Source organism: Erythrolamprus reginae, chromosome 2, assembly GCF_031021105.1.
Source record: "Erythrolamprus reginae isolate rEryReg1 chromosome 2, rEryReg1.hap1, whole genome shotgun sequence".
Taxonomy (NCBI): Eukaryota; Metazoa; Chordata; class Lepidosauria; order Squamata; family Dipsadidae; genus Erythrolamprus; species Erythrolamprus reginae.
In genome coordinates this window covers 79,721,666-79,735,638 of record NC_091951.1, presented here as the reverse complement: position 1 = coordinate 79,735,638, position 13,973 = coordinate 79,721,666, and the positions used below count along the sequence as shown (strand labels likewise).

The window sequence follows — 13,973 nt, the reverse complement described above, 5'->3', positions numbered from 1 at the left end:
TTCATACTTATTTCACCAGGAAGACTAGCTGTAAAATAAAACTGGTAGATAATTAATTACTAAGGCCCGATCTACAGAATATGCCTCTTAATACAAATTACTTACAATGCTTAAATCTGTTGCCTGTTAGGCCAGTGTAGAAGAAGATAGCATTTGAAAGGGTTTTTTTCTGGTTCAGAGGCCAAAGGGTTATTGGGCACTTCTTGAAGAAAGTAGCAGGAAATATATATTCTCTGATTACTTTTTTACCTAGTGACTGATATGTCAGCCCAGAACCATTGGTAAGATGATTGATTCGGTTAATGACTTTCATGGCCCCGTATAAGTGCTGACATTTTTAGATATGCAACATTATATCTAAACTATCATAAATTCTTTGCCCTGGGGAAACCAATAGGACTTCTGCTGCTATAACCTATGACTTCTACTGCTATAATCTATTGTATTTATATTTGTGTTTATTAGACTTGTATGCCGCCCCTCTCTGAGGACCTGGAGCGGCTCACAACATGCAACTACGTCTAGACCATGGTCAACAGTATCTCTAGATTCATCACTAATTTATGAAAATCTGGGGGGCAAACATATTACTTGAGGCAGAATTGGTGCCTCAAGGATTCTATAGATTTGCAGCTTCTGCTCAAAGAGAATAGGAACCTCCTGTGATCAGGAAGGTTTGCAAAATTCGTTCATGCACAAAGTGTATTAGCCAATTTGTATAGTTACATCTTGTGTGCCAATTATATTTATTCCTTAATTATGATGTACAGCTCATAGTCACCTGTGTTGTAGTCATATTTTAATTAAATTGTTGTAATTTGCATGACATGTCCTTGATGAGTGTTTGGAAGTGAAAACTGGTCTAAAACAGTGGTATATTGGGGTTTATCCACTATTGTTATATGAGCAGAACTGGTTTTAAGTGGGTTTCTGGGTTCAATTCAGTATGATAGTTGACCTCTAAAAGCCTTTATGGGCTAGATTACTTATGGATTGTTTATCCCTAGTGGTTTCAGTATATCCTTCTAGATCTATAGCATGGGTGTGTTTTAGTTCCCATTTGTGAAGCAGAAGCATCTTATGAGCCCCAAGAAGCAATTCTTTTCTATCATGACTTCTGTTTTGTGGAGTTATATTCCCTCCAAGACATAGCTGACCCTGATACTATCATGCTTTCGGAAGGCTGTGAAGATCTTAATTCACAATCAGTTGGATTGGGAAGTTGATGGAGGTCTAGCATGGCTATAGTTTTGTCAATATGTTGACAATGTAGAGCCGGGGTGGCGCAGCAGGTAGAGTGCTGTACTGCAGGCCACTGAAGCTGACTGTAGATCTGAAGGTCAGTGGTTCAAATCTAATCACCGGCTGAAGGTTGACTCAGCCTTCCATCCTTCTGAGGTGGGTAAAATGAGGACCCGGATTGTGGGGGCAATATGCTGACTCTGTTAAAAAGTGCTATTGCTAACATGTTGTAAGCCACCCTGAGTCTAAGGAGAAGGGCGGCATAAAAATAGAATAAATAAAATAAATAAATAAATAAATAATGTAATTTTTAGGGTCCTTAACCTAGTTTCTGAATCACCTGGCTCTTAATGGTGTTTTTACTTGTGTTTTAATCTATTTTTATTTATTTATTATTAAATTTATCTTGGCATGGGTTACCCTGGCAGATTACAATAGTAGAATTTAAATTGATAAAAAGTGTAAGTATAAAACAATGAAACAGTAAAATAAATATTGAAAGTACTGCAATATGAATTAAAAGATGATCATGGAGGGAGCAGCATGCTCAGGGCGGATGGGGTCAGCTGTTAGTGTAATATCTGTCAGCCATGGTTATTGGACTAATGTCCTATAGTCATAAATATGTGTCAGTTGCCAAGCTCCCAAAATTTAAGTAATGTGACTTGGGGGTGACATTTTGCTTTGTTTGGAAAACAGCTGCTATTGCCTGCCCACTTCCAGATGGTAAAAATTTATCCATTGTGATAGTTATGTATCTAGTGGTAAGTTTTTAAAATTCAGTATTTTTAATTGGAAAGAACATTAGCATTGGAAAGAACCTTAAATATTTGTTTTGCTATAGTTTTTCTCCTTCCTCTGTGGCTATAAAGGGAAGAAGGCATGCACCTGAGGGGAGGAAGAATAGCCAGTCTTGAGGTAATCATCAGATAAAAGGAGCAAAGGGCCTGATTATGAGCAACAACGAATAAACTTCCCAGACAACTACCCTGTAAATCACACACAAAAAAGGGGAAATTCAGCGATGAAATCTACCTTCTTTTCCTACCAAAATTGCGTACTTTTTTTACCCTCTGCAAATGCACAACAGGTTAAAAACAAAAAAATGACAATGTCCGGGTGAATTGGCAGAGCCTTGTGTTGTCACGGCTACCAGTTTTCTGAACCACCAGCGGCCACTGCTACCAGTACGTTCCAACTGGACTGAACTGGTAGCATTTCACCCTTGGAGAGATTTTTAGCTTGATCTTCCTTGAAGAACTGATAGTGGTTGGTTTCATTTGTTGTGGATTGGCAGGGAGACATTCACACTTGGCTATCATTCCCTTTAATATCTATATGAAACTGCTGGGTGAGGTCAATTATTGATTTGGGACCATCTAACATCAATATGCTGATGGTATTCCATTTGTATATATTGACCCTGAGCTGATCCAACAGTGCTGTCAAAATCTGGAGGCTGTGATGGTCTGAATTGAGAGGAACAGAAATAGGCTCAATCTTGAAATACTAAATGCCTGTGTTTATTTGGGCCATCCCGTTCTGGGGATATTCCAACATTGGTATTTAATGGACCATGCTTTCCCATTTGAGACTTATGTGTAATCTTAGGGACCTCTTGGACTTACAGCTCCTGCTCAAAGAGCAAGTGGCAACTATGGTGAAGAGGGCTTTTGTACAATACGTTCATCTAGTACTCCAGTTGCTCCTGATTCCAAAGGTCTTTACACAGTCACCTCCTGATCATCTTTTTATTGGATTACTGTACAGCTAGTATTTAGGTGTTTAGGACCATAATCGCCCCTGAAATTTCTTTTGCTAAGCAAGGCAGTTGTTAATTGAGTAATGCCTCTTTTTACATTCTTCTTTTCACAATTGCTACATGAATTGCTGCAGTTGTTAAATTGCGAGGGTCGCCCAGAAAGTAATGCACCACATTTTTTCCCTCAGCCTACAATAATGGTTTGAATGCGAAACTTTTGATATATATCATTTGAATTGTCAGGAATGCATGTGTAAATTTTGCATTTCTTCAGACAGATAGCATAGCTGCAGCAGCGTTTCGAAATGGCGTCTGTAAGTAATGTATGTTACAAGGAACGTGTCATTGAATTTCTCACTGCGGAGAAGGAAACTGTTGGGAACATTCACAAACGTTTGTGTACAGTAGAGAATAAACTGGGCCATTAAAGGGTGCCGTTTGCGGAAGACATTTTGAGAATGACGAAGAGGTGATTCGCATAGTACAGAAATGACTTCGTGACCAGAACGAGGAATGGTATCGACAGGGCATACACACCCTTGTGTCCCGCTGGAGGAAGGCCATAGAATGGGACGGAGATTACGTGGAAAAATAGGGAGTGTAGAAGAAACACAATTCTTTCTTGTGTGTAAGCTTCATTGTGTTCAATAAATAATTGTTGAAGGAAAAAAATGTGGTGCATTACTTTCTGGGCGACCCTCATAGTAACATGGTTGTTAACAAGTCAATGGCTTCCCCATTGACTTTGCTTGTCAGATGGTCAAAATAAGTGATCACATGACCCTGGGCCACTGCAGCCATCATAAATATGAGCCAATTGCTAAGCATCTGAATTTTTATCATGTGACTATGGGGGCGCTTGCAGTAGTTTTAAATGTGAAAAACAATAAAAAATTACTGTCTGGTCCCATTGATTAACAATGTTATTTTTTGAGAATCTTTATCTATTGTGGTTCATGCCCCCCCTGATCCGTACAACCTGTATAGGTATGGGTGTTTTTTTGATTTTTTTAAATAGATATTTTCATTGACTACAATATTTTTATATAACCTTTTTTTACAGGTAGTCCTTAATTTGCAATCATAATTGAGGCCGAAACTATGATTGTAAGTTATGCTGGCGATTAAGAAGGTCACCATGTATCTGCACCTAATTTTACAACCAGCTTCCAGTGCTTGCTGTAGTTTTTGTTTTTGTTTTTTTGCCAAAAACAGAAATAAATGCAGGTTTCCAGCAAACATTGTAAAGTGTGGTCACATGATCACAGGATGCTGTAAACAGCTGTAAATGCAGTTTGTTAACATCCTTTTTAGATAGTAGTGCCCAGAATTTGTATGTTATACCAAGTGAGATTCCTGTTTAAACAAAGTAGAGAGAGACAATTACTTTCCATTCTTATGTTTATACATATCATGTATATTATTTGTTTGTGCTGAAAATGGGTAATACATATATTTGTTATATGAAACAGCATAAAAGGGAAAGTAGTTATTCCACAAAACTATTTATAAAGTTCTGATAAAATATTCCCCATGAGTACCCAACATTACCAAGTCTTTAAGGATTTTTTCCTTATTGAGTATCAGAAATATGTCAGGAAATTATAGTTCTTCTCTTTAAGAATTACTTATGATAAAGGAGTAAAATCAGTTAAAGAAACACATCATTTTCAAGATATTCTAAGTTGCATTTTTGCACTAAGAAATGTATAATTGGAAAGGCCGCACCCTTCTTTACTTGCCTCTGTTTCCAATTAATTACTCATATTCCTGGTGGAATGCTTAAATTGCAAAAGACAGGATGGAGAATGATTACAGAAGTTAAATATCAAATCTCTTTTGAAATCTTAACATAAAGGACATAATATAAATATGTTTGAAGCTAATAAACACAGCAGGAATTCAGTATTGTATTGTATATGGACAATAATATACACACATACTTGGTTTACAATATGGTCTTGTCACATCTGATTTTTAAAATCTTTAGAAAGCTGTAATTTAAAAATGTCACTGTATACTGATTAACAAAAAGTTTGCAGGCAGTAAAGAAACAATCTAATACCATGGGTTCTTCCTGATCACAGGGATTTTTTGGTCAAATATAAAGATTTCAAGACAGGCTGGCTAGAGTAGACCCTTCCCTACAAAACGGCGCTTTTGAAGAGGAGGATGCTGCTCCTTTCCCTACATCAAGTAGCTCCCATCAGAGGCTGCCTGGCCCTTTTTGCCAACCGATGAGAGGAGATTACTTCAGACACTTGGGTCAGGGAGACAGTGAGATCAGGTCTCTCCCTGGAATTCCTCCCCCCGCCCCCCCTGAGGTTCTTTATACACTCAAAAAATGCTTCACAGAAGGCCCTTACAGATTCAGCCATACAGTACCTGCTGGACATTTGAGCCATGCAGTGGTTTCCAGAGAATCAACTAGGGCAGGGGTTCTATTCAATTCTCTTTGTGGTTCCTAAGACCACAAGTGGGTGCAGAGCTATTCTTGACCTCAAATGACTGAATCACCATCTCGTTTAAAGGCGGTTCAAAATGCAGTCACTTCAGTTGATCTTTGGAGGCATGAAAGAGGGTGACTTTCTAGCCTCGATTGACCTAATGGAGGTCTACCTGCATATACAGATTCTGCCCTTATTTCACTCCATGTAGATGCAGTTCTATTGAGGACTATACTTTAAGTGTGGTTGGTCAGCTAGTTACGAATCCACCCAGTGTGATGCTGTCTAACCCACCTTTTCTACTTTATCTAGTAGTAGATTATGGTCTACATTATCAAATGCCTTACTGAAGTCCAAGTAAATTATATCCACAATATTCTCTTGTCATTAATTTTGTCACTTTGTTAAACAATGCAAGAAGATTAGTTTGGTATGATCTGTTTTTGACAAACCCATGTTAGCTTTTGGTTATTACTTTGTTTGATTCTAGATGTTCATTGCTTGATTATATTTTCTAGAATCTTCCCTGGTATTGCGGTCAGGCTGATACATCTGTAGTTTCCTGGATCCTTTTTTTAATTTTTGAAGATGGGAACTACATCAGCTTTTTTCCAGCTCTCTGCAGTTCCCTGGTGCTGCAGGATCTTAAAAAATTATACCTTATTTTTTAAGAGTATAAGATGCACTCCCCCTCCCCAAAAGAGGGTAGAAATGTTGGTGCATTTTACATACAAAATGCAGCCAGTTTTGGCCTCCTGAAGCCCTACCCTGTACAAAAACGGGTGTACGTAGGGTTTCGGAGATCTGCAGAGTGCTCCTGGAGGCTGGGGTAGGGCAAAAGGCCCACATTTTGTGAAAAATTAGTAAAAAGCAGCCTGCTTTTCACAGAAATGGGATGAACAGAGGGTTTGGGAGGTTTGTAGAGTGCTCTGGGGGCTGGAGGATGGCAAACATTTTTTCTTCTTACCTCTACAAAATATTGGTGCATCTTATACACTGGTGCGTCTTATAGTTTGAAAAATACAGTAGTTCAGTGGTTCTGAAATCTCATCTGCCAATTCCTTCAGAACAGTGGGGTGTAGGCCATCCTGTCCTGGTGATTTAAACTCGTCTAGGGTAGGCAGTTGTTCACTGTCTACAGGGGGCATGGGCAACCACAGAGAAGGCCCTTCCCCTAGGGCCTGCCAGCTGGCATTGTCTGGCTGATGGGACCTGGAGAAAGCCAACCCTGTGGACCCTAACCGGTCGATGGGATACATGAGGCAAGAGACGGTCCCGTACATAATCAGGTCCTAAGTCATGTAGGGCTTTAAAGATCAACTCCAACACTTTGAATTGCATTTGGAGATTAGTTGGCAACCAGTGCAGCTCGTGGAGTGATGGCAAAACATGGGCATATCTGGGAAGGCCCATGAGAGCTTGTGTGGCTGCGTTTTGGATCAATTGTAGTCTCCGAACGTTCTTCAGAGTTAGCCCCATGTAGAGAGCATTGCAGTAGTCGATCCTCGAGGTGATGAGGACATGAGTGACTATCAAGAGAGCCTCCCTGTCCAAATAAGGCCGCAACTGGTGCACCAGGCAAACCTGGGCAAGCGTCCCCCTCGCTACAGCTGAGAGACGATGTTCCAGTGACACCTGTGGGTCGAGGAGGACTCCCAAGTTGCAGACCTTTTTTTGATGGTTTTCTTGCAGACATTTCATTATCAAACTAGGTAACATCAGTGTTAGAAGGAAGTGGGAGTTTGTTCTTTTTTTCCAAACTTGACCTAACAAATATTCTCTTTTATTGGCACCAATACAAGTAAATAGCTTTAGTGTGAAAATATTGGATGATCTTGGATGAAACATTTTACCTTCTTTAATACTATGTTTTATAAAATCTCTTTCCCTTCACAATATTTTGTCAATGGAAGTGAAAAAAAATTGGGTGGAGGACATTAATCTCTCACAGAGTACAGTGATCCCTCGATTTTCGCGATCTCGTTCTTCGCGAAACGCTATATCGCGATTTTTCCCACCCGATAACGTCACTCTCTTCCTTCCTTTCTCATCTTCCTTTCTCTCTCTCTTTCTCTATCTTGCTTCTTCCTCTCTCACACTCTCTTCCTCCCTCTCTCATCTCTTTCTTTCCTTCTCTCTCTTTCTCTATCTCTCCCCCTCTTGCTGGCGGGCGGCGGGTGGGCGGCAGGCGGCGGGCGAGCGGGGGCATCAGCGAGGAAGACCCAGGGAAGGTTCCTTCGGCCGCCCAGCAGCTGATCTGCTCGGCAGCGCAGCGAGGAGCCGAATCGGGGTTTCCCCTTTGCGTGGGCGTCGGGGAAACTCCGATCTTCGTCTGCTCGCTGCTGCTGCGCTGCCGAGCAGATCAGCTGCTGGGCGGCCGCAGCAGCAGCGAGCAGATGAAGATCGGGGTTTCCCCGCCGCCCATGCAAAGGGGAAACCCCGATTCAGCTCCTCGCTGCGCTGCCGAGCAGATCAGCTGCTGGGCGGCCGCAGCAGCAGCGAGCAGACGAAGATCGGGGTTTCCCCGCCGCCCACGCAAAGGGGAAACCCCGATTTGGCTCCTCGCTGCGCTGCCGAGCAGATCAGCTGCTGGGCGGCCGAAGGAACCTTCCCTGGGTCTTCCCCGCCGCCCACGCAAACTCCACCATCTGAGCATGCGCGGCCATGAAAAAAAGGGCGCGCATGCGCAGATGGTGTTTTTACTTCCGCAACCTTACATCGCGAAAAATCGATTATCGTGAGGGGTCTTGGAACAGAACCCTCGCGATAATCGAGGGATCACTGTACCTTTATTCTTAATTTTTGTTTCCTTTCACTTTTTAAACATTTAAACATGCTTTAATGTTAAACATACTTGTTACAAAGTGAAAATAAAGAATGACTATAGCTCTTTCATCCATGAATAGAATTCCCGATACATATGGTATATTGTTTTTAAAACAAACTTCTACAACACTAATACTTTGCTGAGGGACAGCACTATCACTCAGGGAAATGATGGAGAGTTTGGGTAAAGAAGAAAAGAAAGACAGTCATTTAAATGGTACATAATTTATTAAAGGTTAATAATTAATTTAAACATATACTGTATTTCTAGACAACAGAATAGAAGTGAATGCAATCCAATGAATAGATGATCAATTGTGGGATTCTTCCATTCTCAAAGTATAAGGAATAACCTCATTTATTACTCAGCTGCAATTATAATAGAGACATCTGCACTTGAATCCTCATAAATATTCTCTTTTAATTTTCATATTAGTGAATTTCTCTCATTGTAATCTTAAATTTGACTTAAACTTTAAATAACATGTCAGAAAAAGTTACAGGCTTATTTTATTTGTCTTATAGTTCTACCTTCAAGACACTAAGAGCAGTAATGGTACCTTTATAAATAGTCAGAGATTGAGCAGAGGATCTGAAGAGAGTCCACCATGTGAAATTCTTTCTGGAGATATTATACAGTTTGGTGTAGATGTAACAGAGAATACAAGGAAAGGTAAGAGTATGGATCACTTTCTTTTAGTCTGCCATTGTACATTTCAAGTACATTTTAATGTACATTTCAAGTACATTTTAATGTACATTTCAAGTACATTTTATCACAAAATAAGCTTTAAACAAATGGAGAATATGGGTGTTTGAGTTTGATATTGTAAAGAATTATCTACGAGTTTCTTCAAGAAGTGAGGCAAGTATACCATACTTTCTTGGATGATGATGCTCTTCCCATTTTCCAGTGGTTATTCTACCTGAAGTAGTTGGATAGGCGCAGTGCTGATTTAGAAATCACCTACATTGGAGCAACTAAGATTTTATAGACTTTTTGGAATTCATGAGGGTTCTCTTAGGTTATATCTAGCTGTGCTTATAGTTGGACATTTTCACTAGACCAGGAGTCAGCAACCTGCAGCTCTGGAGCCTCATGCTGCTCTTTGGGCCCTCTGCTGCAATTCCCTGTCACCCTGATGTGGCAGTGGCATGGTCGGAGCCCTGGGGCAGGAGCAAAGTGCCCCTGGACTTGACTTTCCACCTGCTCCATTTGCTGTTGCCACCAGCAAAGACTGCTGGGAGAGAATGGTGGGGGCGGATCTTGCAGGGTAGGGGACATTCCTCAATCTTGGCCTTCCTCCTCCCTTATCGGCAGGGTCAAGAGAAACAAAGGGGCGGCGTGGGGAAGTGCTCCCCTGCCTTGCCGAGCACAACAGCCCAGTGGAGGAGGGGGAGAGATGGCCCGGCAGATGCACCCCCATAAGCGAATTCGATGACGGAAAGATGTGGTCTGGTCTTGCAGTGGAAAGCACCATTTTCTATTTCATGTGCCTTCCCCGACGTCGGCTCTTTCAGCAAGAGCTATGTTTCTGTTTGTCTTAGTTTCACTGGGCAATGATAGCTGAGACCATGGGGGGGGGGGAGGCATCAGGGCTGCTCTCCTCCCTCAGCAGGACGGGCCTGGAGGAGCATGGAGAGAATAGGGTGAGAGTAAGATAGAGAGAAAAAGAAAGAGAAGAGGGAGAGGGAGATAGAGAAAATGAGAGATGAGAAAGAGAGAAAAAGATAGTAGGAAATAGAGGGAGAAAGAGAGGAGGGGGAGGGAGGGAGAGAGAGAGAGACAGAGAGGCAGTTACCTATTTTCCATAGAAAATACAGAGCCACAAAACCTGGGTAGGCATGGCTGTGGTGGTGGTCATGTGGCTGGGTGGGAGTGAGTGACATCGAATTGGCCATGCCCACCCAGGTTTTGTGGCTCCTAGTGCTTTGTTTTCTGTGGGAAACGGGCCCAAGTGGCTTTTGAGTGTTTAAGGTTGCTGACCTCTGCAGTAGACCTTTTAATCTGTGCCAAGTCTACCTATAGGTGAGAATGGGTTTGGGAGGCATCCTTTTACATTAATTTCTTTCTTTACTTTGAAGTCAATTCCAGAAGGTGACACTGGAAGCCTCATATTCAACCCTCTGAAGATTAGAATATCATAATGAAATTATTGGGATAAGCTAGAGAAATTGATCTTTTCAAGGTGGGAAGTAGCATGGGGCTTAGGTCTTCTTGATATTTTTAAATAGCCTGCTACTTTTATTTCTTGGAAAGAAAGACTATTTAAATTTTCTTCCCCCCCACCCCTGAAATGTTCAGTTTTCATTTGTGTATTGCTTTTGTTTCTTCTTGTTAACATTATTGCAATTATCATAAATTGCTTTAGTAATGTAATTATTAGAAACTGGATACTTAGAACTTAAAGTATTTTTTTTTATATACAGTCACTCATGGATGCATTGTCTCAACAATAAAACTATTTCTCCCTGATGGTATGGAAGCTAGGCTACGGTCAGAGTAAGTGCAGCTTCAACATTATTTTAATATTCAGATATTAGAGAAATTTCCTATATATAAGCACAGCCTAATTTTTTTCGTTCAGGAATTTTAATACATGAGCCATGGTTGGCAGCCATGCAGCTACCCCTTCTATTTATTTATTTATTTCCATCCTATTTTTTTCTTTTTGATGTTTCTTGATAAAAGGAAGAAGTTAATTTTGTAATTTTCCTTTTCTATGTGCAATAGGTCTGCATTTGTATGTAAGGCAATGGTTGATATGTGCAGATAGAAATCAATGAACCTGATATCTTAGTTATTCATTAATATGCTTTTTCTCTTAACCCTGTCCTCTTCTTTTGCATGGGACTTCTGGCAAATATACAGGTGAAACTAAAAAAAAAAAAGAATTTCGTGCAAAAGTTCCTTTATTTCAGTTAATGCAACTTAAAAGGTAAAACTAATATATGAGAGAGTCTCATTACTTGCAAAGCAACATAATTTAAGCCATGATTAATCATAATTGTGATGATTATGGGGTACAGCTCCTGAAAACCCCAAATCCACAATCTCAGAAAATTAGAATGTTACATGCAATCAATAAAACAAGGATTGTACACACAACAATATTGGACCTCTGAAAAGTATGAGCATGCATATGTACTCAGTATTTGAGTACATATGCCCTTTTGCCACAATTACTGCCTCAGTGTGGCATGGCATGGAAGATATCAGCATGTGGCACTGCTGAGGTATTATGAAAGACCAGAATGCTTCAATAGCAGCCTTGAGCTCTTCTGTATTGTTCGGTCTCATGTCTCTCATCGTTCTTTTAGCAATGCCCCATAGATTCTCTATGGGGTTCAGGTCAGGTGAGTTTGATGGCCAATCAAGCACAGTAATTCCATGCTCATTGAAGCAGGTTTTGGTGCTTTGGATAGTGTGGCCAAGTCCCGCTGGAAAATTGAAGTCAGCATCCCCATAAAGTTCATCTGCGGAAGGAAGCATGATGTGCTCCAAAATCTCCTGGTAGATGGCTGCGTTGACCCTGGACTTAATGAAGCACAGTGGACTAACACCAGTAGATGACATCACTGTTCCTGCTAAGGTGCGCCCTGCGCGCTAACGCACGCGATAATTGCTGCGCAGGATTTTCAACTTCAGCGTAGACACCCGACATAAGGCTCTGCGGAGGAGATTCCCTTCCGGCTCCTTACAGAGACTGGTGAGCCTGAACTCACGTTACTCGCCCTTCCACTGAGCAAAGAACTCCAGGGGTCCGAGTGCCTTTTACCCTTTATTTGCTTCCAGATTGCTGCTGCTGCTACCCACTCGCATCTTTTTCCCCTAACACAAATCCCGCCTCTAAACCGAAAAAAAATTAGAGGGAACATTGGATGACATGGCTCCCCAAATCCCCAAATTCCACAGACTGTGGAAACTTCACACTGGACTTCAAACATCTTGCAGTGTGTGCCTCCCTCCATTCTCCCTCCATACTCTGGGTCCTTGGTTTCCAAATGAGATGCAAAACTTGCTCTCATCAGAAAAGAAGACTTTGGACCACTGAGCAACAGACCAGGTCTGTTTTTCTTTAGCTCAGGTAAGACGCTTCTGACGTTGTTTGTTGTTCAAGAGTGGCTTGACAAGAGTAATACAACATTTGAAGCCCATGTCCAGAATCCATCTGTGTGTGGTGGCTCTTGATGCATTGATTCCAGCCTTAGTCCACTCCTTGTGAAAGTCTCCAACACTTTTAAATGGCCTTTTCCTGACAATCCGCTCCAGGCTGCAGTCATCCCTGCTGCTTGTGCAACTTTCCCCCCACTCTTTTCCCTTCCACATAGTTTTCTATTAATGTGCTTTGATACAGCAGTTTGGGAACATCCAACTTCATTTGCAATTACCTTTTGAGGCTTTCCCTCCTTATTGAGGGTGTCGGTGATGGTTTTCTGCACAACTGTCAGGTCAGCAGTCTTTCCCATGACTGTGATTTCTACTGAACCAGACTGAGAGTCCATTTAAAGGCTCAGGAACCATTTGCAGGTGTTATGGCTTAATTAGCTGATTAATTTGGGACACTCTGAGCCTGGAATATTGTACCTTTTCACAATACTGTAATTTTCTGAGATTGTGGATTTGGGGTTTTCATGAGCTGTACCCCGTAATCATCACAATTATGACAAGTCACGGCTTGAATTATCTTGTTTTGCATGTAATGAGTCTCTCCCATATATTAGTTTCACCTTTTAAGTTGCATTACTGAAATAAATGAACTTTTGCACAATATTCTAATTTTTTGAGTTTCCCCTGTACATGTGCACATATATACAGAGCATTACGTTCATGCTTTTATTGTTGATTTCTCTATAATTGGCATCACTGGTGTTGGCAGCCATAATATGTTTATTGCATGTAGGATTTTATTGATTTTAGAATGCTGTGTGTGGGTGAGAGTGGGAGTGGGAGAGACAAATGATATGAGAAACGGAGAACTGAAGGTTCATTTCTTCTTTGTAAATATGGTGGAAATATTTTTAATTGATCGCTTTTTCCCCTTATAGTGTCATCCATGCTCCATTACCAAGTCCTGTTGATAAGGTAAGCCTCTTAGAATATTTCTCCTTCAGTATCCCAGTTTTGCAAGGGAGACATTATATTTCTCACAGATCAGAGCTATGATTTATTGTCTTCTATAGTTCCTTAACTCTTCAAACTTTAGTCACTATTAAACAAAGTAATGATACTGTAGTATAAATGTAGATGTCTTTTTGTGGTAATCCTGTTTAAGATAAATACACATTAAAAAAAATTCCGTGACCAGTGCTTCCTGTTGTGCTTTTTGTCTATTGTCAAACTTATGTAATTATTTCAGATTAGTTAATGAAGGCAGATTAGCATCACTTAAATAATTGTTTCATTTGCTGTGGCACAAAAGACATTAAATTGCATGTGATAGACTTGAATTATAGGCAGACTATAATTTATGTAACATATCATTGGTTAATTAAAAGATTAAATTTTAATCCTGAATTTTGTTATCTGCTAAGAAACTAAAATAAAGGGTTAGTATCATTATAGTATACTGCTTATGTTTTACATTATTTAGAATGTATGAAGTATGAAGAGTTGTAGCAATAACAATCTAATTAGAAGTACCTTTGATTTCTAATCTTCATACTAATAGAAGCTAGGTTAAAGACCAATGTGG

The 13,973-nt window shown here is 40.5% G+C and overlaps 1 protein-coding gene across 29 annotated transcripts in view; it reads left to right on the top strand.

The window, feature by feature from the left end:
• Window positions 1-13,973, top strand: part of SLMAP (sarcolemma associated protein) — a 102,392-nt gene that overhangs the window by 20,063 nt on the left and 68,356 nt on the right. For all 29 annotated transcript variants that reach the window (XM_070738449.1, XM_070738436.1, XM_070738441.1 and 26 more), the window contains exons 3-5: window positions 8,803-8,950; window positions 10,708-10,780; window positions 13,327-13,363. In XM_070738449.1, the coding sequence (XP_070594550.1) occupies window positions 8,803-8,950; window positions 10,708-10,780; window positions 13,327-13,363 (258 nt within the window). The remainder of the gene's footprint in view (window positions 1-8,802; window positions 8,951-10,707; window positions 10,781-13,326; window positions 13,364-13,973) is intronic.